Source organism: Rhinichthys klamathensis, unplaced genomic scaffold (assembly GCF_029890125.1).
Source record: "Rhinichthys klamathensis goyatoka isolate OS25496 unplaced genomic scaffold, OSU_Roscu_1.1 h1tg000192l_1, whole genome shotgun sequence".
Taxonomy (NCBI): Eukaryota; Metazoa; Chordata; class Actinopteri; order Cypriniformes; family Leuciscidae; genus Rhinichthys; species Rhinichthys klamathensis.
In genome coordinates this window covers 2,561,968-2,589,663 of record NW_026606718.1, presented here as the reverse complement: position 1 = coordinate 2,589,663, position 27,696 = coordinate 2,561,968, and the positions used below count along the sequence as shown (strand labels likewise).

Here is a 27,696-nt window from a genome sequence, read left to right as displayed (position 1 = left end):
GTTACACCTTGACTTGTAATGTGCAACTTAATAATAGGTTTGTTTTAAGTGTAACAGCCGTAATATGTGACAGAAAAACATCAAGACTCACTTTCATGTTGGGCCTATTGTGTCTTGTGACCGTTTCGTAGACACGACAGACCAGAAAGATGACCTAAAAGAATATCGCAGTAAATACTCTAATGTAGAAGGACTGTTGTGTAATTTTCATATGCTGTATTTGTTCATTCATTTTTATGCCTGTTTGACCGAGCTCAAAGAGTACAAAGAAACAAGATGTCCGGTGTCATCTGCTAGTGAGGAAAAACATCATTTACAATCAAGATTACAAACTTTTACAATAGATCAGAAGAGAGGGTTTCTGTATTATGTATAAATTACAGCTAATGTCTCTTTTCTTATTCACCGTACACTTTAGTAAATCGGGCACTCGTAATTGTTGCATAAAGATTATGCCTGAATTTTATCCTTAGCCTTTACAAGGGCAGGTAACGTTAGTTAAGAATTTGTTCAGCTGATTGAAGACAACTTTTTCAATGATCTTGCCTATGAAAGGAAGATTTGAGATCGGACTATAGTTGCTTAATATGGTCTTATCCAGATTGCTCTTTTTCAGGAGGGGCTTGACAACTGCAGTTTTCAGGGAGTTTGGAAAATTCCCAGAGATAAGTGAGGCATTTACCACTTCTAGGAGATCTGCTTCTAAGCTGTTTAACACACTTTTGAAGAAAGATGTGGGAAGTGCGTCAAGGGCGCAGGTTGATGTTTTAAGGTGCTGTGCGGTTTCTTCTAAAATTTTGCCATCAATTTCTTCAAAATCAGACATGATATCCAGCTTTCTCAGGTTGTTGTCTGATCTGTCTGACCCCAGCGCAACTCAAGGATGTGCTGATCACCTTTCTGATATTATTGATTTTCTCAGAGAAGAATGAAGCAAACTCCCTGCACTTGCTGTCTGAGAGCAATTCATTGGGAATCTAGCTTGGGGGGTTTGTCGGTCTCTCTACAGTAGCAAAAATAGTGCGTGCGTTGTTTAAGTTTCTGTTTATAATATTTGAGAAGAAAGTCTGTCTAGCTTTGCCTAGTTCCATATTGAAAGCATGGATGGTGTCTTTGTAGATGTTATAATGGACTAGAGATGGGCATAAATACATGGAAATGTATTTAAAATACAAATACAAAATACTGTGTGGAAAAATGTATTTAAATACAAATACAAAATACTGTGTGAAAAAATGTATTTAAATACAAATACAGTATTTTGTATTTTGAAAATACACAAAATACATGTGAAATTGGCCTTCCAGTGCAGGCATAGGTCACAGTGAATAAAGAAACTACATAGGCCTAATTGCTGGCCATTACAAATAAACTTGTGCAAAATAGCAGCCATTTATATACTTATTTCTGACCAGGTTACAATGTAGTCGATTACTTGTGGTGAACACTATTAAAAAAGTCATACTGCATGTAAAACTGTGGGAACCTTTTCTGCTTTCTAGCAAAGAATATGACCCAAAATCTGACTTCACAGTAACAATATATATCATGGTTTCACAATTCTCAATATCAGTTTTAATACAACAGCAAAAACTGAATTTCAAACTCTGTTGAAGGTTTTTTTTTTTTTTTTTTTTTTTTTGCGGGTAGTAGTCCAATGCTTTTTAAGTAGGGGTGTAACGATACCCTCATCTCACGATTCGATACATATCACGATACTGAACTCACGATACGATATTATTGAGATACTCCACGACATATGATAAAAAGGTTAACAAAAAATTTACTGTTGATTAAAATGCTAAATTTGATATTACATTGTGTGTAAATGAATAGGTTTGGACTCTGTGCTGGAACCCCAAAGCACAGGACAATAGAGACACCAGAATAACAATATTCATGATTCTGAAGCTGAAAACAGAATTATTTAAGACGAATATGCTTGCACTCTTTCAATGACTAGATATGTATGTGGCCAAATAATGTAGGCCACATACTTTACTTTACAGTTAAAGGGATAGTTCACCCCAAAATGAAAATTCTGTCAGTAATTTCTCTCCCTCATGTTGTTCAACCCCGTAAGACTTTCGTTCATCTTCGGAACACAAATGAAGATATTTTTTATTAAATCTGAGAGCTGGATCACTCCTCCATAGGCTTCTAAGGGATCGAAACTGACCGGCCCAAAAGTTATGAAAGACATCGTTAAAATAGTCCGAGTGACTACAGTGGCTCAATCTTAAGTTTATCAAGCGACGAGAATACTTTTTGTGCGCAAAAAACAAACAAAAATAACGACTTTATTCAACTATTCATTTCCTTCTCTGTGGGCCTCGAGATTTCACGTAGTGTAACAGCGCAGCGCTTCTGTGTTGTACGTCACACACATCACACACATGACCAGCGTCGGCCAATAGTGAGCCTACGTGTGACATACAACACAGAAGCGCTGCGCTGTTACACTACGTGAACTATCTCGAGGCCCACAGAGAAGGAAATGATGCCTATGGAGGAGTGATCCAGCTCTCAGATTCAATCAAAAATATCTTAATTTGTGTTCTGAAGATGAACGAAAGTCTTACGGGGTTGAACAACATGAGGGTGAGCTGACAGAGTTTTGGGGTGAACTATCCCTTTAACATCAGACATTTGGCATTATCAGGACCCACAAATATTCCCTAATGATTGCATTATTATTATATTCAACACCATATAGTAGTTAAATGTAGTACTGACACTAAAACTCTGTAAACTAGAATTTTTTCTCACACATTAGTTGTTGTTTTTTTTGGGGGGGGGGGGGGGGGTGAATTATCCACGATACATATTGTTGCATTTTTGTATTGCGATATATTGTGACACGATATTGTTACACCCCTATTTTTTAAGTATAGTAATATTTATTTTATGTAAAGTTTATTTGTTTCTATAAGTTCATTAAAATTATAAATGAGTCTGAACTAGTTGATGCACGAAACCAGCACCTGGATAAAGAGGTTGACTGGCAAAAAGTATTTTATGTATTTTGAAAATACAAAAATACTCATCTTAAATGTATTTAAATACAAATTACATTTGATTTTCCCCAAAGGCTTCAAAATACAAAATAGTATTTTGTATTTAAAATACGTATTTTAAATACATGTATCTGAAATACTGCCCATCCCTGACTACAAGTTTTGTCTTCCGCCACATGCGCTCTGTTTTTCTGCATTGTCTTTTCATATTTTGCACTGCTGTTGAGTTTCTCCAAGGTGCTTTTTGTCTACCACTCTTCCTGACTTTCACAGGAGCAATATCATCAATTACACTTTTAACTTTTGAGTTAAAAGAATCAAGGAGAAAATCAACAGAGTCAGCAGATAAGCTTGGTGTTGAAGATATAGCCTTCATAAATAGTACACTAGTGTTCTCATTTATGCATCTCTTCTTGACAGACACAGATCTAGCTTCAATGGCAGGAGAGATCAATATATCAAAGAAAATACAGAAATGATCAGACAGTGCATAATAACAATCGATGAAATGTTTAGACCCTTACTGATAAGTACATCTAGAGTGTGTCCACGAGTGTGTGTCGGTCCGTGTACATGCTGAATCAGTTCAAAAGTTTTTAAAACAGTTTTGATTTCTTTTGCCATATTGGTTTCTGTATTATCTATGTGGATGTTAAAATCTCCAGCAATAGCAAAACAGTCAAACTCTGAGGAAATTGTTGATAACAGTTCTGTAAAGTCCTCAGCAAAGGCTGGAGAGTATTTTGGAGGCCTGTAAAGAATAATAAGTACAATGCGTGGAACGCCTTTTAACACAATACCCAGATATTCGAAAGACGGGTAATTACCAAATGATATTTGCTTACATTGATAGACATCCTTAAAAAGAGCAGCTACTCCTCCACCTCTCCTTACAGCTCTGCAGACACTCATGAAAGTAAAGTTAGGAGGAGATGTTTCATTGAGGACTGTTGCACTGCAGCTGTCTTCTAGCCAGGTTTCATTTAGAAACATAAAATCCAGGCTGTATGTAGTTATTAAGTCATTGACTAGAAGTGATTTATTTTTAAGTGAGCGGATGTTTAAAAGTGCTAACTTAACAGTCTTACTTTTTGTCCCCACAGCAGTCTTAGTTTGGCGTGTAATAGGCACCAGATTAGATGGGTTTGCTGTACGGCTTTTGAAGGCCTTAGACCTTCTATCATGTAATCGAACAGCAATAGAGAAAGATACAGGCACACTGGGTTCCCGCTTGTTATGTAAACATTTAAGAAAGTTACTGTTGTCATAGCGGAGACCCGACACATATCACTGCGAGCTAGTATCAGTTGGTTTTGGTTGACCTCGGGCCGATGGAGGAGGGTGTGAGCCCTGGCGCTGTGGCAGAGGCCGAGAGCTCTCACAGGAGGAGGGGGAGGGCGAGCTGGGCCCACAGGCTTTGGTGGATGTGGGGCCTGCCGCTTTTTGGTTGACATCTGGGGGCTTGCAGCAAAAGAGTGGGATAGTTTGGTTCCAGCAAACACCAGTTCTTCCATTTTCTCTGAGAAGCACAGAAGTGGAGATGCTGGAGATAGAGAAAATGTGTCTGGTGAGACGGGCTGTTGCTCTGGTGTTATCGGCTGTACTATGCTGTCCTGGTTTCCCTGGCTGTTTTCCAGAAAGTCGGCCTTGGGTGCTGAATCTTGGAGCAGTTCTAATATGTCACATTCTGTCTGTGGTGAGCGCTGTGGGCAGGGCTCAGCAGAGATTGTGTCCGTGAGCAGAAGTTGTTGTGGCTGAGTGGTGTTATCATTGTCCTTGTGTGACGTGTCAACCGCATGTCCATTCAGGTGCTGAAGTGAAGTCCTGTGGTCATTCATACTGTGTCCAGGTGTGTGTGTGCCATTCAGGTTGAGTGGATTGGCACACACTGCTGAAGGATGATTGAGGGAGAAGCAGATATTGTCCTTTAGCACTCTTGAACCAAGTTTGTTTGGGTGGAGCCCATCCTGTTGAAACAGTTGCCTCTGACTCCAGAAAAGATTGAAGTTGTCAATGAAGTTTACTCCTTTTAAATAGCAGGTTTTTTGGAGCCACGCAAAACTTGGTTGCCCAAGCAACCGTGAAAACCTGTTTGTTCCTCTTGCTAGGAGTGGTCCACCGATGAATGTCTGAACTTTCAGTCTTTTAAGTGTTTCAAAAAGTTCATTGAAATCCTTCTTAAGGAGTTCTGACTGCTCTTTATGAATATCATTTTTCCCCACATGAATGATGAGTCGATTTGCAGTTTTATGTTTCATCAGAATGTTCTGAAGTTCCCTGTTTACATCAGAAGTTGTTGCTTGTGGAAGGCAGCATGTAGTTGTATCCCTGCTACTAATGTTTCTGATTATCGAGTCCCCCACTATCAGAGTCCTGGGCTCGGCTGCGCTCTGAGCTGAGTGCCGCTGTCTGCTCGACCTTGAGCGCCAGTTAGCAGTGTTAGCTACTGGCTGATTCAGTCTGTGTTCGATCACATTCATCACGTTTGGGGATTTCTCATTTACATTCATTAATACTTCAAATCTGTTCTCAAGATGTATAGGCGGTGGTAGGAGACCAGTGTTTGCAATCCTTGTCAGAGCCGTATCTGGGGTAGAGGATGCTACTGCGGCAATATGTGATACTCGTGACAATCTGATGTCTCGAGTGCCTTTGGGTCTCGCTCCCTGTTTGTGCCACCGATTTGTAAGTCGATCGGTTTGTTTCTCTACACTCAGTATGGCCTGTCGAGGAGTACTAGATGCATGGGACTCACCGGCTGTATGCTGAGGGCGTCCATGGCTGATCTCTGTTGTGTGTTCCGTCTGGTTCGGTGGTCCCACAAATAACTTTGTTTCAAGAACTACAATCCTTTGTAAAAGTCTCTGGCAGTTAATGCAGCAAGTAGATTCCAGAAGAGGCATTTTCTCTTATCCTTTATGAGTGTAGACTGTTGTGTTTTCTCTTCCCCGGAATGTAAGCTTTCAGTGGGAGGCTGGTCAAGTAAAAAGAATTCTGTTTTTTTGTAGTAATCCAAGCGTTTGAGCACTGTACTGATTTGCTGAAGTTAAAATTAGGTGATAAAAGGAGATAAAATATAAAAATATCAAAGCGATAGAGCAAAGCGCGGAGCAGTAAGCAAGAGCGTCCGAACAGTAGCAGAGCAGGACGTTTTTTTTCCCCTAGAAAGAAAGAAAGAAAGAAAGAAAGAAAGAAAGAAAGAAAGAAAGAAAGAAAGAAAGAAAGAAAGAAAGAAAGAAAGAAAGAAAGAAAGAAGGAAAGAAAGAAAGAAGTGGATCATAAAAGTTCATCAAAGTTGTCCTATTGTTTAAAATTCATGTATAATTTTGATGAAAGGTTTTGTGAATACTAACATATCTATTATGATTTACTGTATGTCTGATATCAGTTAAGAATTTGTATCTTTTTTAACCTTTTTGTAATCATGATGAAGTGTTTCACCACCTTCCACTTGACAAGTCATGTTGGATGTCATTGAGAGCTGCTCAGTATAATCCGTGAGAGTAATGTACAGTTGATATTTACATCACTATGCCTCACAGTATCTTAACACTGTCGTGTCTGGGGATCATAGCTCTATGGGGTTGTTGTAGGAAATTGCCTGTATGGCTTTATGGATGGGCTGATTGTGCATTTGAAAAAACATAAGGGCCATTTGGGTTCAGTCATGGCATTGTTTATGAGGACTTTATTGTGTCATTAGATCTCATTGTGATGATTCAACTGTTATTGTGCTTTCTGCCAGAGATGGTAATTATAATGCAACTATTCAGTCATATAGTTATATAAGGGGGCAATGATCCTGTACAAGGAAAATCATAGTCTAAATAAAAATGCAACTACTGGAAAATGACAATAGATCTTTCAGCCATTAAGTCATTAGACACAATAAACCTCATGGTGGTATAGCACAAGTTATGTAAAGGAAACATGATGAGGTCAGTGTGCCCTCATTTATAAAACCTGTGTGCACACAGATTTGAACTATGAGTGTGTGTACGCTAAAATCCACACCAACGTTACCATAACCATATTTATAAAAACAGTCTGGATGTGGAAAGGTACTTGGTCTAACCAGTCCTACTCGACCCGCACTGAGCTGGACTCGAACCGCGTCTCCGGCATGGGAGGTGGGTGCACTGACAAGACCGCAGCCTCTAGAGCGCCTCTATACTATATCTATTACTATACACTCACCTAAAGGATTATTAGGAACACCATACTAATACTGTGTTTGACCCCCTTTCGCCTTCAGAACTGCCTTAATTCTACGTGGCATTGATTCAACAAGGTGCTGAAAGCATTCTTTAGAAATGTTGGCCCATATTGATAGGATAGCATCTTGCAGTTGATGGAGATTTGTGGGATGCACATCCAGGGCACGAAGCTCCCGTTCCACCACATCCCAAAGATGCTCTATTGGGTTGAGATCTGGTGACTGTGGGGGCCATTTTAGTACAGTGAACTCATTGTCATGTTCAAGAAACTAATTTGAAATTATTCGAGCTTTGTGACATGGTGCATTATCCTGCTGGAAGTAGCCATCAGAGGATGGGTACATGGTGGCCATAAAGGGATGGACATGGTCAGAAACAATGCTCAGGTAGGCCGTGGCATTTAAACGATGCCCAATTGGCACTAAGGGGCCTAAAGTGTGCCAAGAAAACATCCCCCACACCATTACACCACCACCACCAGCCTGCACAGTGGTAACAAGGCATGATGGATCCATGTTCTCATTCTGTCATTCATGACTCTACCATCTGAATGTCTCAACAGAAATCGAGAACTCATCAGACCAGGCAACATTTTTCCAGTCTTTGAGCTTTGATCACAGGAATAAATTACACTTTACTATATATTCACACAGAAAACAGCTGATTTACACTGGAATAATATTTAATACTATAACTGATTTTTGTTGTATTTTTAATAACATAAGCGCAGCCATGGTTAGCAGAAGAGAATTCTTTTAAAAGTATTTAAAATCGTACCGACCCCAAACTTTTGAACGGTAGTGTATATATATATATAAAATAAATTCTTACAGTGAAGAAGTTTCTGTCCGTTTTCGAACTATTACGCCACATTCAACTTGATGCTTACTCATTTCTGATGCAGTTGAGCCATAATTACTCAACAAAGTTTACGAAACGTTGCGAAAGGGTTAAACTGATAAGGGCCTATTATATTGTCACACTTTCTGTGGAAATCACAAAAAAAAAAAGTAAGAATTTTTTTTTTTAGGTTTAATGCATTGAAGGCACCCACACACTGACACTACAAGATAATCATTCTGATTTTGGGCCCAATTCTCCCCTTCCAATAATCCAGATGTTTTGGTTCTGCAGTTGGATATTATTGGGGTTGTTAGGGAACCCCGATCAGATAGCGAGCTGACAGAAGACGGGAGCATAACAACGACTTCTAAACCTTTTTCTTTTTTTCCCGTGAATTTTCGGTAAAAAGCAGTCCTAAAACTATTGACTTCTTCTTGCCCGTCGTCACATCTCGGCTTTTCACACACTATAGGAACAAAACTTTTAAATTTATGATTTTTTTTATAAACATGTTTGTGGTCTCTTACATTTTGAAAGATTTTAAAAGTCTTTTAGTGTGGGCCAGCCATCTGGGACTCCAGATATGTATAGCGCACAAACACAATATTTAGAATATTTGCTTTGAGATTTAGAAAACAATCTCAGCTATAAATAAAGTCTTGTTTTACAGACAAGAAAAACCCCAAAAACTTAAATCATGCCTAAACACTGGAAAATATTGAAGCAAGTTAATTGTTTTTGATCAAACTGAAACAAGCAATTGTTTTTTTACAGTTTTATTAGTAGTGTCTTTATAACAGCAGGTTGATTTTAACAGCTATGAATACATTTACCAAACAACATTTAAAAAGTAACAAATTAAAGACAGTGAAAGACAAGTGTAAAAATGAGAGGAGAAGACAATTTAACACAATATTTAAATTAGCACTGTATTATCAATCATGATCCGAATTTTTCTTCTGCTGGGTTGTTCAGCCTTTTTTTGTTGTTCTTCATTTTTCGCTCAAACGTCAGACTCAGCCCTCAGAGAACTGCCTGAAGAGGAACTCTGATCTTTTGTCACTGAAACTAGGCACAAAATGAATCTGCAGGATTTCAGAGAAGCCCTCAGACAAACTGGGTGCCACAAATTTTTTCCTACAGAGAACAAGAAAAAGTCAGAAACCAATCGGCTTGAATGAGTAAGTAAATAAAGATAAAGAAGCTTGTACAAAGGTGTGATTTCCTGGCAAAATGATCTGGTACAGTGGAATAAGCTCAGCTTGCTGCTGTTCACTCACTTGTAGCTGTGAAACACCATGTCATTGACATGAACATGCTTTGTGGCAGAAGGAATCATCTCACGAAACTACAGCAAAAAAAAAAAAAAAAAAGATAACATCAATCAGTGACTGACTTTGCATTTCTGGACTTTAGTTCTTTTTGCATTTTTACAGTTAGTAAAATGGTATCATTTTTATACAGAATTTTATATTTAAAGTCACCATGAAACAAAAGTTGAGATAGTCTTTTCTTCCCTATCTGAGTGAAAGGGCTTCTCCAATGAGAAAAAAAAATGTAGGGCGGGACTTGATTTTGTCCATGGGGAATTGATTGGATGGTTGTGGTTTGCTATTGGTTGATCTCATGTGAGTAACAGGTTGTCCCGCCCTCATGCCAGTAAACACATCAGAGAAGAGAAGTGAATTTTCACATTAATTAAAAAATAATAATAATGATAAATAATTTATAATATTGGTAAAATACTGCAATAATAAATAATTAGTTCATTTTGATTTGGTGGTAATTTTAATGTAAAAAATACAGTAAAGACAGATACCCTGTTGTTATGCTTTGCTTGTTCCAGACTGGTTGAGAAGTTGAAACACCTGCAGGGGACTCCAGCGCTTTGGCTGACATCTACATATCTGTGGAGAAAATCATTGATGGTGCCATTTCAGTTGAAAAGACAAAGATAAATTAGCATCTGCTTTGGAAAACGAGGTAGGCACCTTTTTCTCGACTCGGGGTCAGGGTTAGTGTTATCCACCGCTACGCTCTGGCCTTCCTTTAGAGCCCGTTCACAGGCTGACACACACTGCTGCCAGGAGCCAAGCATGTCCTAGAGTTCATGTGCAGATGTCACAGCATTCAAAGGCAGTTAAAACAAGATATTATACACATTTAAATCCTCCAAATCTTCTGAACCAAATTTGCTCGATCCTGCTCTTGGAGATCTACTTCTTGTCTCTGGGTTCTCTGTTCTTTGTTGTGTTAGGAATGTAACAACTCACCCTGTTCACATATGCATAGCCCTTTGGAATGATGTGTGTCTGGAAGAATGTGGATTTGCCCGCTGCAAAAAACCCCGCAAAAAAACAAGGGTTATATCATAAAAATTGGTCACCTAGTAGGAGTAAGAAGAAAAAACAAACACTGAAAAAAAGGCTCACATCCAGGGAATCCCACTGATACAATGACTTCCTGTTTGGTAGATGTGAGGGATGTATCAGGAGGATCGTAAAGACGCATTTTGGAGTCTAATTTCCTCTGGACAATGATACAAAAAATTATTACAGATTTTTAGTACAGTAATGTCCAAAAAGTTTGGGCCAGTAAGATTTTTAAATATTTTTGAAAGAAGTCTCTTATGCTCACCAAGGCTGCATTTATTTGATCAAAAATAACACTAAAACAGTAATATTGTGAAATATTATTACAATTTAAAGTAATTTAGTTTTCCATTTGACTATATTTTAAAATTAAATTTATTCCTGTGATGCAAAGCTGAATTTTCAGCATCATTACTCATCAGTGTCACATGATCCCTCACAAATCATTCTAATATGCTGATTTGCTGCTCAAGAAACATGACAAAAAAATTCTTGTGGTTACCACAAAAATATTAAGCAGCACACAAGACAACAGTTGTAGGATTATTTGATGAATGAAAAGAACAGCATTAATATGAAATATATATTTTTTGTAACATTATAAATGTATTTAGTGCCAATTTTGATCAATTTAATCCATCTTTACTGAATTAAAGTACTTGTTTCTTTTAAAAAAAAAATCTTACTGACCCAAAACTTTTGAATGGCAGTGTGAAGTACCTAACTAAGGTACAAAACATAAATAACCATACATGTAAATAACACAATAGACTGTGGAAAACGTGTAAGTGAAACAAAACCATTCAAAAAGACCAATCGTTTACAGGGTCAAACTCTGGCAAGCTGAACTGAGCGGGTTTCCAGCCCAAGAAGTATTCCTCTGGGGTGTGAAACTGAAGACCAATGTTGAGGGCAAACTGAGGGCACAAGAGATAAGGGGAAAAAACCTGTAAAGCTGTGTTTTGTCAAAAGCCCACAACATTGTAAAGTTTCCCTTTTTTATTATACTAAAATGGAGCAAGAAAAACACTACCATGCCCTCTTGTGGCCAAACCAGAGTAAAGCTATTACACGTGATTTACATTTACATTAATAGAGTTTATTATAAAATGCAGTAACTCTTAATAACAGTAACAAATTCAATCTGCTTAAGAGTAATGAAGACTGCAGTTAACGTCATTACCAGTCTGTCACTGCAGGAGAAGTCTTTCTTCTTTTTCCCTGGGGCCCAGTTAGCAGGACGTCCTGCTGCATCTGTAAATGAGGGAAAACCATAACTGAGCATGTAAAGCTGAAATGTTATTGGGTCATTTTGCACTATGTGCAGGAAATAAAATACATAAAATAAAAATTTAAAGTCGGCATGAAATCAAATTTGACAAATCTTCTTTTTATATGTAATATTGTAGTGTTTATTATAAATGATTTATCTGTGCACTTCATTATTTTTTTTAAAATTCATGTACCGTTATAATCATTACTCAAAATACATGAGAGTAGGTGGTATTTTGTGGCTGTTCGAACACATTTGGCCACATGAACGTTTTCACAATGAAAGCAATCCGGTCGAATGCGTTTTCGACTACCTATGGAAGTGGTCGAGAGTGGACAAGCTCAGAACGTTTTAGACCCCGTTTACACCTCTATTTAGCGCCATCCACTTGTGATCCGATCGACCAAAACGCATCTAAATACCAGGTGTAAACAGGGCCTTAGACTTGAATGAACTTGATTTAGCTCACCTCCTACATAGAAGCTCTGTGACACATCTATTGTCACTCCACCATTCGCCTGCAAAACACAACAGTGTCTTAACATACATAGGCTACTGGGACTGAACTTGCTACTTGTATGCAATGTAAAGCAAATGATACTTTAAAATGCAATTCCTGTAATAGACAACTACAAATAACCACAATAGTGATTCACCTTCTCACACAGATGTTCCCACATTCCGATAACAGGCTTTCTGTAAATACCAGGGGCTGTAGAAACAAACACCTGAAAAAAAGACAACGTGTTCCCATTCGTAAATAAGTTAAGGGAAATACATCTACTACACTCAATTTTCAAACTTGCTTATGCTGCCATTTAAATGTTCAGGGTCAGTAAGGTAATAAATTAATAATTTTATTCAGCAAGGATGCAATAATTGATAAAATTGTAAAGACATTTATAATGTTAGAAAATATTTCTATTCCAAATAAATGGTGTTTTTTTTTTTTTACTTTTTTTTATTCCTGAAAAAACTATCATCACGGTTTCCACAAAACATCCACAACTTTTTCAACATTGATAATAAGTAAAAAAGTTTCTTGAGCAGCAACTCGGTATATTAGAATGATTTCCGAAGGATCATGTGACACTGAAGACTGGAGTAATGATGCTGAAATTCAGCTTTGAAAATGGTTCTTTTAAATGGTAAGAATCATTCACAATATTACTGTTTTGACTGTATTTTTGATCAAATAAATGCAGCCTTGGTAAGCATGAGATTTTTTTTCATAAACATTAAAATAATTTGTTACATTTATATAGCGCTTTTCTGGGTACTCAAAGTGCTTTAGAATGGGCCACCACACACCAGCTTATTGGTGGAGAGGAGACAGAGTTATGAAGCCAATGAGTATATATGGGGATGCCATGATGATGGACAGAGGACACCGGGCAAATTTGGCCAGGATGCCGGAGTTAAACCCCTACCTTTTTTTCGAAGGACAATCTGGGATTTTTAATGATCAGAGAGTGAGGAGCTCGGTTTAACGTCTCATACTAGCAACTCTCCATAGACTTTTGAGCTGGAAAAACCAAAAACTGGTCCGGCCAATCAGATCGTGTAGAGTTGGTGGGCGGGCTTAACATATGACGGCAGAGTTATGACGGTTCCGCGTGATTTCCATAGGTGATTTCCCTCTGCTTGAAAACAAAGAAGATGCTGCTGGCGAACAGCGGTCTTTCGAATCGGCTTTGCCCGCGACTCTGGATGACTTGGAGTTAAGAGAACGTCACTTAAGTCATTCCTAAAAAAGGAAGATGTGTTCTGAGTTTTGACGACCGGATACGGCAAAAGTTTAATATACCAACTAGCTGGTTCACTGGTGGAAAAACGCATGGGACTCACTCAGCCACAGCCGTTCGTTGCTCTGGTTGGTTGTAGCGCTATCCTATTGCGTGCCGAGGGATATTGAAAGACAACCGTTTATCCCGCCCCTCGGATTGAGGTATGCCAATTGTGAGTTCCCAGACCTAACATCTTGATGTAGGTCTGGCTTGCCAGGCTACCGAAGGCGCTCTTCGGCAGTATAGTGTCCCCATCACTATACCGGGGCGTTAGGACCCACACAGACCACAGGGTGAGCGCCCTCTACTGGCCTCACTAACACAGCAGGTCTCCCATCCAGGTACTGCCCTGCTTAGCTTCAGTGGGCAACCAGTCTTGGGCTACAGGGTGATATGGCTGATGGTAATAATCTTACAGACCCCAGACTTCTGAACAGTAGTGTATGTAGTAACCGTGTCATTAACCTGGATGGGCAACTGAAGTGTCTGTAGAATATCCTCAGCTTTGGACTTGAACACCTCTGGTCTGAGTTTTCCTCGAGATATTCCCATCTGATTGGTGAAAAATACCACCTAAACAGAGCAAAGTAAAACCATTCGGACATTTATTGATGCTCTAACTTCTGTTAACATTATGAAACATTATCTTATACTGACAACATCAACAAGTGATAGTGGAATAATGAAGCACCTTGTATCCTTTCTTCAACAGACTGGCCAGTCTGGGCTGAATCTCTGGGAAGAGAATCCTAAACAAGAGTAGAACATCATCAAGTGAGAGACAACAAACAGCTGCAGGGTATAGCAAGTTCTTCAACCAGACTCACCTCCAGTCATCTGGACTTGTGGGAAATACTTTCCCAGACTTTGTAGTGATAATGCAGCCGTCAATGTCAAAACCTGCGACCTGAATCACACAAAACAGCATGAAACATTATAGAAGCATAATGGTTTTGATGGTTAAACCTACACATGCCTGGAATACTATACCTACAAATTTAAGAAATATTACATCTATTACTTCTTTTTCTGCATCCATAATACAATGGTTAATGGATAATCAATTATGTTTTCATAATTTGGAGTAGTGCCTTGTGTTTGTCTCCTTATATCTAAAGTCATTCTGTATTTGTATTAATATACTTTGATTATGGTTATGCTTGTTGGAATGTGTTTTTATATGGGTTTTTTTTTGTTTGTTTTTTTGTTGTATGTTTTATGGACTTGTGGATTTTACCATCAACCTGCCAGGGACTACAGATGATAAATACCCTGTATGGCTAAATCTGGCAGATTTACATGATGGACTTGAGTGCTCATGATAATTAATAATTAATGTGCATTGTCCCTTTTAAAATAAATAAATTCAATTCAAATTCAAACGTTGTGTGCTGAATAAACACTATGTGCTGAACAAACACTATGTGCTGAATAAACACTATGTGCTGAACAAACACTATGTGCTGAATAAACACTATGAGCTGAATAAACACTATGAGCTGAATAAACACTATGTGCTGAACAAACACTATGTGCTGAATAAAACACTATGTGCTGAATAAAACACACACTATGTGCTGAATAATCACTATGTGCTGAATAAACACTATGTGAAAGTTCATGTCTTACTTTGGAGCTTTCTGGAACCCCTGCTGCAGTGAACAACATAAGGCTGCCGATTTGTTGCCAGTGACTCTGAGAGCAAGTGGAAGACGGAGCGCTGGGTTTGATAGTTGGTGGTACCAGGTTTTCATCACTCTCTCTCTCAGCAAATGCTTGTAATTGCTTAAGCTTTTTCTCAGATGAGGTCTGTTCATCTTCATCATCCTCATCGTCACGCACTCGTTTCATGCAAGTGTCATCCTTCTCTGGGCTGCGAGGTCGTTTTGTTGCCTGAGAAACAAAAGCCAAGGTTTTATGGGATATTTCATTTGATTTTATGACATAAAATAACTTTAATAATAATCATTTAAAAGGAAAAAAATGGGTTGAAAGTGTTTGAAAATGTCTGTACCACAGAAATGGAAAATGTAAATTTCCCACAAATTGTAATGTTTCTTTTAAGGCTTTATATACCTTTTATCTTATTAAAGTATTCTTCAATATCATTTTTTTCCTAGCTCACTGTTTCTTGCCTGTTTCCTCAAAAACACACAGAAAAATATAAGTGTTTCTAAATCATGAATATAATATTATTATAAACACTTCCAAAAAAATAAATAACTGCAGTAATACAATTGATGACATGCATATAAATTCATAATGCATTATAGCCATTTAATTGTGGTACAGAATTGCCATGTGCCAACATTTATATTTCCTTCTGTAAAACTGTTAGATAAAGTTTATCTATTATTATCAAAATATATTTAACTTATTAAAATGCAGCAAAAATACTGTTGTCGAAGAAATGTGCAGAAATGTGTTTACAAGAGCAAGAAAGAAAGAAAGAAAAATAATAATTTATTGGCTTTTTTAAACACTGTCCTTTTAATTCCAACAACGCAATTTGTTGTAGTTTTACTTAAAAAAAAAAAAAAAAAAAAAAAAAAAACACACTGAGAGATGGAAAATAAAATTTATATATATATAAAATTCTAAAGTTCAAAAGAACATTAATTTGAAATAGAAATCTTTTGTAACATTTTAAATGTCTTTACTGTCCCTTTTGACCAATCTGATGCATCCTTATTGAATAAAAGTGTTATTTCTTTCGGGTTTTTTATTTATTTTATATTTCCTCAAACAGTTCCACTACCATGGATTATCTTGATACCTTTTTTGAAGATTTAGAAAAGAAATCCTGGATGCTTCTTTTGGGATCATTTGAGATTTTCTTTCCATCTCTGCTTTCATCTGCAACATTTCTATTCTTCTGAGGAGAGGAAGACTTTTCGTTTGAATTTCCAACAAATTCCACAGTGAACGGGTGGAACTGATCAACCAAGTACAGTGTGCAACCAGATGTCAGACATCCAGACTTGCCACGACCCAAAGACTGACCGTCCAGGGAAGATGGGTTGGGCCCGAGCTGTAAAAACACAGATTGGATTGTACTCACTTATGCTTTCCTAGATTTAACTATTAAGAAAATAATTGGTTTCATAAAATGTACTCTCTCAGTAAATTGTAACATGCTGTTTTTTTTTTTTTTTTTTTTTTTACCTACCTGGGTAACCAGAACTTCCTGTTTGGCATAGTTGGCCACAAGTTTGACTGTCAGAAAGAGAAGCACTTCGTTATTCTTTACGAGCAGACAAAAAAATGACGCTTACAACTTTTTGTATAACTAGGCTGGGTGTGAGATGAGAAAACCCACCCTGATGCCTCGAGCACTTCTTGTCTGAAATTCTGGATTCAGGGCCTCGACCTAACATAAAAGCTCGACCATCAGCCAGCTCCACCCGAGCTCCATCCACACTCACTAGTGCGCACTGCATCGTCATTCACAGACGAGAACAGCTGGACTGCAGGAGGAGAGACGTTACAGTAAGAAATACAATGATTTAATATTCAAATAATCTAAATTTATACTAAATGACCAATCCTCTGTACATTTTGTATTTATTTAGCGAGCTAATTATGAATATTTAACCAGATAACTGAAAAAAAAACTCATTATAGCTACATGCCGTAACTTCGTTTTATTTTAATGTTTCATGTGTAAAAACAATTAACTTAGTCGGACTTTGACACCAAAGGGATCATAATAGACTCAAGCTAACTTTAAAACCTGCGCAGTCTGTGTGAACATACAACGTTTCTCAAATTTATATTTCAATCAGGCCACCTAAATTTGACTAAATACTCAAGACAAAATCCAAATAACACATACCTGTTTTCTAAAACTTTACGGTTACTTCTTGCGATTCAGTTGTTGTACGCCCTTCACGGGTCCGGTTCGTAAATATTTCCGATGTGGAACAACGGCTCCCATGGTTTGGTTCCCGTGTCATTGGTACCCCTTTTCAACCAACGCATTTTGAGAGCCGGTTCGGAGCCGGTGCCTGCGCGCGAACCAGTTCTTTGTGTTTCGACAGCCAAAGAACCGGTTCTCGGCCAGGAAAACTGGTTCCAAAGCGGCACCAACTCTTTGCTGGACTAGAACCGTTCTTTTACCACGTCATGCTTACGTCGGGGGCTGGGGGCGGATTTAGATAACATATTTTCTGACATAATATAGGATCGCAAAGCCAGGAGAAACATTTGCAGAAACACGATGTAGTCCGCCATTGTAATTGTTGTGCTTGAAGTTGGCGCAAGCGTTTCTAGTTTTTTTAATTTATTTTTTTATTGAAAACGTTATGTAAGCAAAGGAGAAAACAGTCACAATATAGAACAAATAAATGGAAAGAAAAAAAAGACACAAGACAGGAGTACATAACTAATCAGAAAAGATTACATATCAAAGGAAAAGATTAAAATACTTACATATTTCAATTGTTTTTAAAGCCTTCTTGGTTCACGAGTTAGAGATAATCCCAAAGTAATGTTGTACTTGCAAGCGTTTCTAGCTAAGATGTATGGCGACGTACACAGTGACGTAATGACGTCGTTCGCTGGGCGCTCTAGTCAGTGGATAAACAAACAGGTTCTGAGAAGGTTCGCAAGTTGAACCAACTCCGAACCAACTTTGAACCAGCACCAGTTCCGAACCAGTTCGTTTTTGGTGGAAAAGGGGTATGAGAGTAAGTTAAGTTAGTCTTCTTCTGCCACACCTACTGTGGTTTAAGTTACTACTATAACAGTGTGGCGACATGGTGTTAGCCACCGATGTATTTTATTGTATAGCCCACTAAAACAAACTGTATAACGACCTTTTGTAAGTTTTTAAAAGCAGTTAATGATAGCATCATCTTGGTTCTAATTGCTCACAACCAGTGGGAAACTTTGAGTGACAGGTTGTCTTGCCCTCGCGCCAGTAAAAACATCATCAGAGAAGAAGAAAAAAAAACATGTGCACAGATAAAATATTTATAATAAATACTACTATTCCATAACAAATTAAGACTTGTCCGTTTTGATTTTATGGTGACTATAAGCTGGCAGCGTATTGCATTGCAACAATTAAAAGTAGCCTGTCTGTTTTTCTAGTAGGATATTTGTGTTGAAAAGGGGATTTAAACCTTTGACTAGTACCTGAAAATCAGTACAAAGTGCACAGACTAAAGAATAGTATGAGTCTATTAGTTTGTTTACACCTGTTAGATGATTAATCTTCAGTTTACATAAGTATTATCGTGAGATAGGATATCCTGCTAATACTTAAGCCTTGATAAACATTGACATATATTTACTCTGCATAATGCAGTACCAACAGTTTAGTTTAAAGTGGCAAGTGTTTTTGTCTTACAGCTATGGAACCCTGCTCATGACATATGGAAGAAAACACAAAATATTTCATAGTCTGAAGCTAAAAATCCGACGCTTCGTGCTTTTCTGTGAATTTTGTCAATTATTACTGCTCAAAATCTGCAGACTGGCTCTGACTTTCGACAACTAGTGTTGATTCCTATTGACTGTATATCTGGCAAAAATCTGGACAAAAGTTGTGTAGTGTATTCCAGCATTCCATGATATCTTGTTTTTTCTGCCACCCGTAATTTGGGGAGCTCTGTACGAAGCTACTCGTCTCACATAGGATACAAACTAGTACATAAAAATGCTGGAGGGAGTGGTTGATGGTGATTTCTAGATGAACAAACAAAATGAAAAAGGTGTATTTATGGGCGTGCTCCTAGGGTGTGCTCCTTATGGGTGAGCCATAGTCATAGCCACAAACACATTCCCACAGTAGTTACACAAAGCTAAGAAGGAAAGTCATTTGAGCTTGTTTGTATCTACAGATAAAGGTGAGTGTGTGCATATTTAATATCAAGTTGCAATTTTTTACATCTGTAGTCACAATTGGGATCGGATGGGGAATAAAGTTTCAATTGTGTGTTTATGTATATTCAGATTTGTGTATACTACTGTATATTAAATGTAATTCATTAAAAAATAACATTTACAAAGTTACATTTCTATTTGTTTCTCAATATATGAAACTTGATTTTTTTTCTAATTTTCTGTCTTTGTGTAGGACTGAAAACCATTCGGTATCATTTTTCTGCATGCACAAACTCTGGTTGAACAAACCCAGTGTTCAAACCCTTTAAAACTGTGTGTGATTTGAACTGACTTACTAAAACAGAACTAATTCACCATGGCACGCGAAGAGGACTACTACACTCTCATGTCTGGGCTGCAGGAGCTTGATTTCCAAGGGAAAGCAGTCCCCAGTGATCTTGTACTAATAGGTGAACATGCCTTTCCACTTGCCATGAATCCAAGAGGTCAGGTGCTGATGGCTGCATCTCATTACGGTCAGGGACGTATAGTGGTGTTGGGACATGAGGAATACCTAACACGCTTTCCTGGCCTCATAGAGAATGCTCTAATGTGGCTTATGCCATGTACCGGTGATGCCGGCATTATAGGAATTCAGGGGAGTTTACGTTCAGTAGCTGAAAACCTGAACTACTGCCCTATCAAGACAGAGCTAGGAGACTTCCGTAACGAATTAGCTATATATATCACAGATGCTTACAGTGTCGAGACCTGTGCAAAGGATCTGGTTGCTTTCCTCAAAGCTGGAGGTGGTTTGATCATTGCTGGCCAAGCATGGAGTTGGTCTCATGACCATCCACAAGAAAACACTATAAAGAACTTTCCAGGAAACAAGGTGTGCAGTGTTGCAGGAATTTATTTCTCTGAACTCCCAGGAGAAGTTGGCAACTTTCCTGTTCCAAGAAACATTCCTTCTAGTTGGCTTTCTGTCTCGTAAGTTGAGCACACATTTTTGCTTTTTACCCATTCTTTAACAAACCATTCACTATCTATCTTGTCTTTTTTCAGAATAGGCAAAGACTTCAAAGATGATCTAGAATTCCTGCTACAAGGTGTGTCCGAGTTTGACACCCAAGGAGGGGCTTTAGCATCTGAGGTGATGGTGCATGGACCATTAGCATTCCCCATTGCAGTCACTCCTGCTGAAAAAGCATTCATTGCTGGTGCTTATTATGGACAAGGTCGAGTAATTCTGGCATCCCATGAAGGCTACCTGGGCCGGGACTCTCTGTCCACATTCATGATCAATGCTATCAAGTGGCTTGATGAGGGTCGGAAGGGTGTTATTGGGATCCTACCCAGCCTCAAAGCAGCCCACGTGGTACTGAGCAAATCAGGTTTAGATTGCCAGTTGACTGGCTTCAGAGAAGATCTAAGCGTCTACGTATGCACCTCCTACAGTGATGCCCAATGTGCAGAGATCCAAGAATTTGTTGCTGAAGGTGGAGGACTTCTGATTGGGGGTCATGCCTGGTATTGGGCTCAGACCCACTGTGGCTGCAATGTGATGACTGAATACCCAGGAAATCATATTCTTAACAAGATGGGATTGTGTCTCTTAGGCAATACCTTGGGTGGAGGGTTATATAAGGCCCTAGATATAGAGCATAGTTGTAGAGAGGGGTACCACTTTCGTAGCATGCTGCAGCGGTTTGCTGAACATGTAAGCCTGGGGCAAGAATTGACTGCTCATGAACAGGGCTGCTTGAAGCAGCTGGCCAGTGACTGTGGCAGTTACCTTCGTATGCGTGCTCATGACAGTGCTGCCTACACCTCAGTGGTAGCAATTCTTAGTGACATAGTGAAGGAGGTAGGTGTTCCACAGGTGTGCAGTAATTGTCCTGTCGAATGTGGTAAAGACCACCTGATGCTCCACATTGGATCTGAGATATACAAAGTGTCGCCTAATCCTGATGCCCTTCTTCCATACATCATCAAGGACAGACCCAACTTGCCCACTGTGTCTGATGCAAGAGTTCGGATCAGTGCTAACACTGGGGGTACAAAATATTTCTTGCCAAATGCAGGATGAAAAATGTTATTCCTTTTTTTAAGTTATACTATTTTAAGCACTATAAAATTTCTTGTTTCAGGTTGTGAGGAATGGATAAGCACAGGGTTATATCTTTCTCCTGGTATGAAGACGTACATATCAGTACCTCCAGAGATCGTTGGGAAAAATTGGCAGGTAATCAATCAAATCTACTCTATACATGTTTCCAATCAAGGAATAGTGCTTTATGTTATAGCTATACTTGTTATTCTAGATACAACCTTATTGCACATATGGCCTGGAGAGCATGTTATTAACATGAGGATATACTCTATTTAGGTGCAGCTTGGTTGCCAGACAGATAACATTGGTGGAGCAAACATCCTGAAACGGGCTCCTGTGGTCCATGAGCGATTCCCTTTGGACACAAAAATGGTACAGGTCTGGAATTTGTGGGGAGGGCTCATCTACCTAATAGCACCTCCCCAGAGCAAAGTGGAAGGGGTGGAAATTGTCTTGCAGGTCTCAGTACAGGCTCCATACTTCAAATCTGGTAAGAATTCTGAATTAATATTCAGTGAGCATCACAGTAAGGTTTCTATTTAGAACATTTAAAGGTACATGATAAAACTTGTTCTGTCCCTCAGGAGAGACTAGTGTAGCTGACTGGGTGAGCAGGATCCGTTCGGCACCTGCCCCCTGGGCAGAACTTGAGTTTGAGAACATCATCATCACATTAGAATCAGAATTTGTAAGGAATCTGGACTGCCCTGATGAGGTGGCTACATTGTGGGATACCATAATGAGAAGCATAACTGACCTGGCAGCAAGGCCTGCCAAGTTACCCCGCAAGGAGCGGTTTGTTGCAGATGTTCAGATCTCTCACGGTCAGTGGTACTATTGCTGGGATAAAAAAAACAGAATCATGCTATAATTATTACTAAGTATATTTTCACAATCCTGACGATAACATGTTCCCCCTTTCACCCCTCAGGTTTCATGCATGCTGGATATCCCATCATGATGCACTCCAACTCTGCCCCAGCACTAATAAACGTAAAGGAAGCCTATAAAAGTGGTCTTTGGGGAGCCATTCATGAGTTGGGTCATAACCAGCAGCGTGGAGTTTGGGAGTTCCCTCCACACACCACTGAGTGCACCTGCAACCTGTGGTCATTGTACGTACATGAGGAACTTCTGCGATTTGATAGAGCTAATGCTCATCCAGCCATCACTCCAGAAAACCGTCAGGCTCGTGCCAAGATGTATCACAGTGGCGGAAAGGATTTAAAAAGCTGGAGTATGTGGACGGCACTCGAGACTTACATGCAGGTAAGAACAGACTGTGTATAATGTTTTAACAGTTTGTTTAATCAGTTAAATGCATGTGTTTTAAAGCATTGTTTGATAATGTACATTTTGGTTACATCATTATTGCCAGTATTGGCATATAATGAATTATTTGTGAGCCCTAGAAGTAATAATTAATTATTTTAAGGTTCATTTTTAAAAAACAAAACAATAAAATCTTATGCGGAATAAATCAATATAAAAATGTAATTGTTTATGTAATTATCATAAAAATAGAATTTTATAAATATAATATATATATATATATTTATAACCATTTGTGTGTGTAATCTTCCATCATCTTTCTATTTTTTTTTTTTTTTCAAGCTTCAGGAAAAATTTGGCTGGGATGCTTTTAAGAAAGTTTTTACTGCCTACCATACTATGAATGGAGTGCCAAATGACAATGCAGGCAAGATGAATCTGTATGCTGAGACCTTCTCCAAGGTGGTCAACGTGAATTTGTCCCCCTTCTTCAAAGCGTGGGGTTGGCCCATCCAGCCCAGCACAGAAGAGAAGATCTCTCATCTCCCTGAGTGGAATGACCATCCTATGAGCCAGTACGCATAAGAACATCTCAGTTTTAATATAATTGAGGGGTTAGATTAAGTATAAAAGATGATATATGCGTATCTGGAGTTTCATGGACATTATCATGTCTCTCATTTTTAACGAATAAGTGTGTAGATGAGCAATATATTCATATCAATATGAGGCACAAACTTATACATATATTCTGAATGGCTAATGGGCAAGTGGGCTAAGGTTAAGTATAACCTGAACATGCATGTTAAAAACACAACATATACATAAATACCAAAAACCACATGCATGTACTACAATTAAAAAACTGTCAGTATGGCATTGCATTTTGTATTGGTGTACTTTCCTTTCTTATCCAAGAGAAGTCATCGTATATATTATTTTAAAAGATACTGAATGGTGCGTAATGATGATGTGATTTGAAAATACAGAATTAAACCTTATTGCTAGAGTTTATTTGAAAGTGTTAATCTAAGCTCTGCATTGGCCGCTGAACAGCTCATCCACTGGTGCATCAGAGAATTGCTGAAGGAAGTTGACCATCTCATTTAGGCTGCGTTCCACAACAACATTCAGCTCTGTGTTGAGGGCAGTCGCAGCACCGCTTAGGATGGGGCGGCCGTTTTGATCGACGCAGCAGTAAGCGTTCCAGATGTACTCTGGGATGTTCACCCGTTTGACATTGTTTTTGATGATCCAGTTGTTAGAAGAAGGGATGGCACCAACCAGCACATAAGCCTGATGACAGTTTGCATTAAACAAGGCGGTCAGTTTAGACTCATGTTTGTTCCAAGCGTTCTGGTTCAGCGTTGGGTTTTGAGGCACCACATTGGTCAGGGTGAAGGTGGCATTACGACTTGGAACTAACAGGAAGCAGTTATGATAAAAGAGAGAGAAAAGAAAGATTTTTCAAAGGTAAATTTAAAAGAAATTCATCAACTTTTGAGGTGATTTTAGGATGTTTTCGTCCATTAAATAATTTTTTTATGTATATCATATTTTGTATACTAAAGAGTAACTTTTAAGATTGCCAATAAATGTAATAATATTAAATGTTAACGTATGACCTCAGTCCCTGAAAAGGTCAACAAGAGGGAAGACTAAATCTTCATTAGTGGTTATACCTGCATGATGTCCGTTGGGATTTAGGTGACCACGGTCAAATCCAGAGTTTGTGTAGTCTTCATTTAAAGCTTGTTTCTCTCCCAGATAGATGTCCGGGTTCTGCTGTGACAGCTTATATCCATCTTGCATTTCACTTGACCATGTGGGATTCACCAACTAGTAAAACATCATTGTTTTGATGGCTTAATGAGACGTCAAAATTACACTAATATACAAATATAAAAGTTATTGATAATTCATTTTAAACTAAAAAACTCCAGTAAATATTTGCCAGGGTAATCTTTTATTATATTTTAATATTAAATTTTGCTTTATTATTTTATTAAATTAGATTTATTATATTTTAAAGTTTTACAGTGTCTGTATAAACACATGCTATTGATTTTTTTTTACCATTAGTGTGTACAAAGCACTCAGCACACTAAACACAACCTTTTCTGACAACATGCCCCAATAATGAGATAAATTGTCAGTGAAACCTGCCATTAAACAGCATTTTATTACTTTTCAACTAAATTTAAAGAGTAAAACAGAACTTAAACAATAACTAAAAAACAACAACATATTTTGGACAACAAATATTGTAATTCATTATTGAAGTATTTTTTTTACAATAAAAAAAAATTATTTGACATTTACAAAAAACAAAGTAACCCAAGTTCAAGTACACTAAAAAAAGTTGCTGCCTTAAAAGTTTTAAGTAAAATCAACATGGATGTTTATGTCATTTCAACTTAAATTACATTAAAGTGACTTTAAAAAATGAGTTGAATCTTGTATAAAATGAAAATGAAAATTGCTTACAATTGCAATGTAAAAACATGTTGTCCACTTATTAATCATATTTTTTACAGTGTAAAAATAGAAAATGGGAATATAAGTATTTTTGTATTCATAAGTTTAATTTCTTGTTTTATTGATGTTAGAAACAAACTGGATGATGCGGGAACCAAACACAAAAATAATCAGCACTTTCTGAAGGCACAAGAATAATAGATGTTACTCACCTGTGGCTCTACAAACCAGCGTGTCTCTCTGCCACCGCCATTACTTGGCTGAAAGATGTATGCAGAATAGACAGCTATGCGGTAGTATGTGTCATAAAGTGTGGTGAAGTGATATGTGTTTAGAAAGCGCTGACATAAACGGATGACATTCGGCCGGGAAGCTCCCAGCTCTGGAACTTTCTCCTTGTAGAAGAACTTAATGCAATCAGGTGAATCCCAGAAATTAGCCACCACATGTCCATCTGCTGGACCCAAGGACATGGCTGTGAGGATACACAGAATGAAAGAAACCTCCATAATGCAACAGGGCAGGCTGAATACAGATGACACGTCTTATAACAGAGCTCTCCTTTATATTTTTCACTCCCCATGACTGTTAAGAAAGAAAAGATAAGAAAGATTAGTAGATCCAAATTTAGCAACATTTGGAGTAGGGGAGAGCGGTGCACACCTAACACTTTGTCTTTCTTAGTTTGGTAAATTCACTTGGGGTTGAGAGAATTGATTTTTTCCCACATAAATTTCCCACATGTCAATTATGTGGTTTTGTTTCAATAATACAGTGTATACATTTTTCTTGATATACTCGGAAAGAATGGAAGTGAAATGTGACAACATCCCCCATAGGTGGGGCATGTTGTAACATGTGAGGGGCACAGCTTAAAATGTTATCTGATCTAATCAAAAAATATACGATAAACTAAAATATTTTGTCAATGAATTACAATTATTAACTTTTCATATAAAATAATTCAATAATTAAAAATAAACTAATTTTTGAGTTTGACAAAAAAACCACCACAAAACAGCATAGTTCAAAACATAATAATAATAATTCATAATTTCTGAACATTGACTCTTAGTCTTTATTCACTTTTTTCTCATGGTTTCTCAATAGAATTCATAAAAGTAATAGCATTCTAATAGAGGTTTATTGTAACACAGTGTTACATCTTGCCACCCATTTGTCTTGTGCTGGTTAGATCAGCATTAAAGGGATAGTTCACTTTGAAATTAATTTTTGGTATGTTTTAGCTTACCCCAAGGGCATCCAAGATGTAGGCGTCTTTGTTTCCGCAGTGGTTTCAATTTTGATATTTTTAGGTCAAACCGTTCTTGTCTGTCAGTCATATAATGCAGGTCTATGGTAACTTCCTCAAAGAGCATGCACAGAGAAGTCCAAATTAAACATGATTTAATGACTCGTAAATGTAAGTACACATTGATGGTCTAAGACACGAAACGAGCGGTTTGTGTGAGAAAACGAACAGTATTTATATCGTTTTTACCTCTTGTAAACACAGCCACGTCCAAGTGATCTGAGGGCGCTGGCGCTTCGGTCTTTTCCGGCAAGCGCCGGAAAGCGCCGGAAGTGATCGCTCGCGCGTGTACGTCACTCATTGTTTACACAGAACAGAGATTGTAGGTAAGACGGCTAATTAAAATGGTACTAATTTGCGCTTATCCGGGATGTTTAAACCGTCGTAAAAGAAAACAATTAAAAATAAAATTAAAATTAAAACAATTGTATGAGTGACGTACACGCGCGAGAGATCACTTCCGGCGCTTTCCGGCGCTTGCCGGAAAAGACCGAAGCGCCCGCGCCCTCAGAACACTTGGACGTGGCTGTGTTTACAAGAGGTAAAAACGATATAAATACTGTTCGTTTTCTCACACAAACCGCTCGTTTTGTGTCTTAGACCAAACAAAGACACCTACATCTTGGATGCCCTTGAGTATAAGCTAAAACATACCAAAAATGAATTTCAAAGTGAACTATCCCTTTAAAGAACTATATCAACTGTTAAACAACAAAAGATTAAAATAATATCAGATTTGTCTAATTTTAAATAAACATAAAACAGAGATGAAAAATTTACTTCAGTAAGAAATTTACTTTTGCTATGGTTAAATGAATGTTCAGTGATATCTTAAGATTTATTTAATTTTGGCGCAATTCTTTCTCTATATGGTGTTGGCAACTAGTAGCCTAAATACACTGTTTCGTCAAGTTTCAAACCATGTGTGTTACCACTAGCCAGCCCCGTGTTAGGTTGTGCCCCGCTTATCACCCTTGGTAACATAATTAAATAAAGGGTTAAATTAAGCACATTTAATGGTTAGTTCACTCAAAAATGTCATTCTTTCATTTACACAACAAACCGGTGATACTTTCGTTCATCCTTTAGGGACCGTGTCTAAAGTTACACGACATCGGTAAACGCACTATTCTAACTTAAATGGCATATTGAAGAGGATGACCTACAGTCATAAAACCAA

General features: G+C 38.0%; 3 protein-coding genes across 3 annotated transcripts; 1 reads left to right on the top strand and 2 right to left on the bottom strand.

Annotated features, from left to right (window-relative positions):
- Positions 1-9,034: 9,034 nt before the first annotated feature.
- pnkp (polynucleotide kinase 3'-phosphatase) lies at positions 9,035-17,013 on the bottom strand. The gene is made up of 17 exons (XM_056262456.1): positions 16,829-17,013; positions 16,679-16,725; positions 16,286-16,540; positions 15,139-15,402; positions 14,337-14,416; positions 14,201-14,258; positions 13,975-14,082; positions 12,379-12,450; positions 12,192-12,240; positions 11,633-11,703; positions 11,274-11,366; positions 10,510-10,606; positions 10,351-10,412; positions 10,069-10,178; positions 9,897-9,984; positions 9,358-9,425; positions 9,035-9,214 (listed from the first exon to the last, which is right to left on the bottom strand). Exons 1-17 carry the CDS (start codon positions 16,953-16,955, stop codon positions 9,094-9,096), a joined length of 1,770 nt encoding a protein of 589 aa, XP_056118431.1. The 5' UTR covers positions 16,956-17,013; the 3' UTR covers positions 9,035-9,093.
- Positions 17,014-19,612: 2,599 nt separating this feature from the next.
- On the top strand, positions 19,613-23,358 carry zgc:162193 (TRPM8 channel-associated factor homolog). Its single transcript, XM_056262454.1, has 7 exons — positions 19,613-20,331; positions 20,407-21,398; positions 21,492-21,586; positions 21,731-21,944; positions 22,039-22,278; positions 22,386-22,723; positions 23,069-23,358. The coding sequence occupies exons 1-7, from the start codon at positions 19,715-19,717 to the stop codon at positions 23,309-23,311; spliced, it is 2,739 nt and encodes a 912-aa protein (XP_056118429.1). The 5' UTR covers positions 19,613-19,714; the 3' UTR covers positions 23,312-23,358.
- Positions 23,359-23,487: 129 nt separating this feature from the next.
- On the bottom strand, positions 23,488-25,755 carry si:dkey-243k1.3 (endonuclease domain-containing 1 protein-like). The gene is made up of 3 exons (XM_056262538.1): positions 25,417-25,755; positions 24,409-24,565; positions 23,488-24,147 (listed from the first exon to the last, which is right to left on the bottom strand). The coding sequence occupies exons 1-3, from the start codon at positions 25,711-25,713 to the stop codon at positions 23,756-23,758; spliced, it is 846 nt and encodes a 281-aa protein (XP_056118513.1). The 5' UTR covers positions 25,714-25,755; the 3' UTR covers positions 23,488-23,755.
- Positions 25,756-27,696: the final 1,941 nt, after the last annotated feature.

What these genes read in the sequence shown, in the direction of transcription:
- pnkp (XM_056262456.1), bottom strand. Translation starts at nt 16,955, where the DNA reads ATGACGATGCAGTGCGCACTAGTGAGTGTGGATGGAGCTCGGGTGGAG. An exon ending in ACAAGTCCAGATGACTGGAG is followed by an intron (nt 14,259 to 14,336) that starts GTGAGTCTGGTT and finishes ACTCTTGTTTAG; the next exon opens with GATTCTCTTCCCAGAGATTC. An exon ending in CACTTCAGTTGCCCATCCAG is followed by an intron (nt 12,451 to 13,974) that starts GTTAATGACACG and finishes TCTTTTTTTCAG; the next exon opens with GTGTTTGTTTCTACAGCCCC.
- zgc:162193 (XM_056262454.1), top strand. Translation starts at nt 19,715, where the DNA reads ATGGCACGCGAAGAGGACTACTACACTCTCATGTCTGGGCTGCAGGAG. An exon ending in GATCAGTGCTAACACTGGGG is followed by an intron (nt 21,399 to 21,491) that starts GTACAAAATATT and finishes TTCTTGTTTCAG; the next exon opens with GTTGTGAGGAATGGATAAGC. An exon ending in TCGTTGGGAAAAATTGGCAG is followed by an intron (nt 21,587 to 21,730) that starts GTAATCAATCAA and finishes TACTCTATTTAG; the next exon opens with GTGCAGCTTGGTTGCCAGAC.
- si:dkey-243k1.3 (XM_056262538.1), bottom strand. Translation starts at nt 25,713, where the DNA reads ATGGAGGTTTCTTTCATTCTGTGTATCCTCACAGCCATGTCCTTGGGT. An exon ending in GCTGGTTTGTAGAGCCACAG is followed by an intron (nt 24,566 to 25,416) that starts GTGAGTAACATC and finishes ATGTTTTACTAG; the next exon opens with TTGGTGAATCCCACATGGTC. An exon ending in TCCCAACGGACATCATGCAG is followed by an intron (nt 24,148 to 24,408) that starts GTATAACCACTA and finishes GCTTCCTGTTAG; the next exon opens with TTCCAAGTCGTAATGCCACC.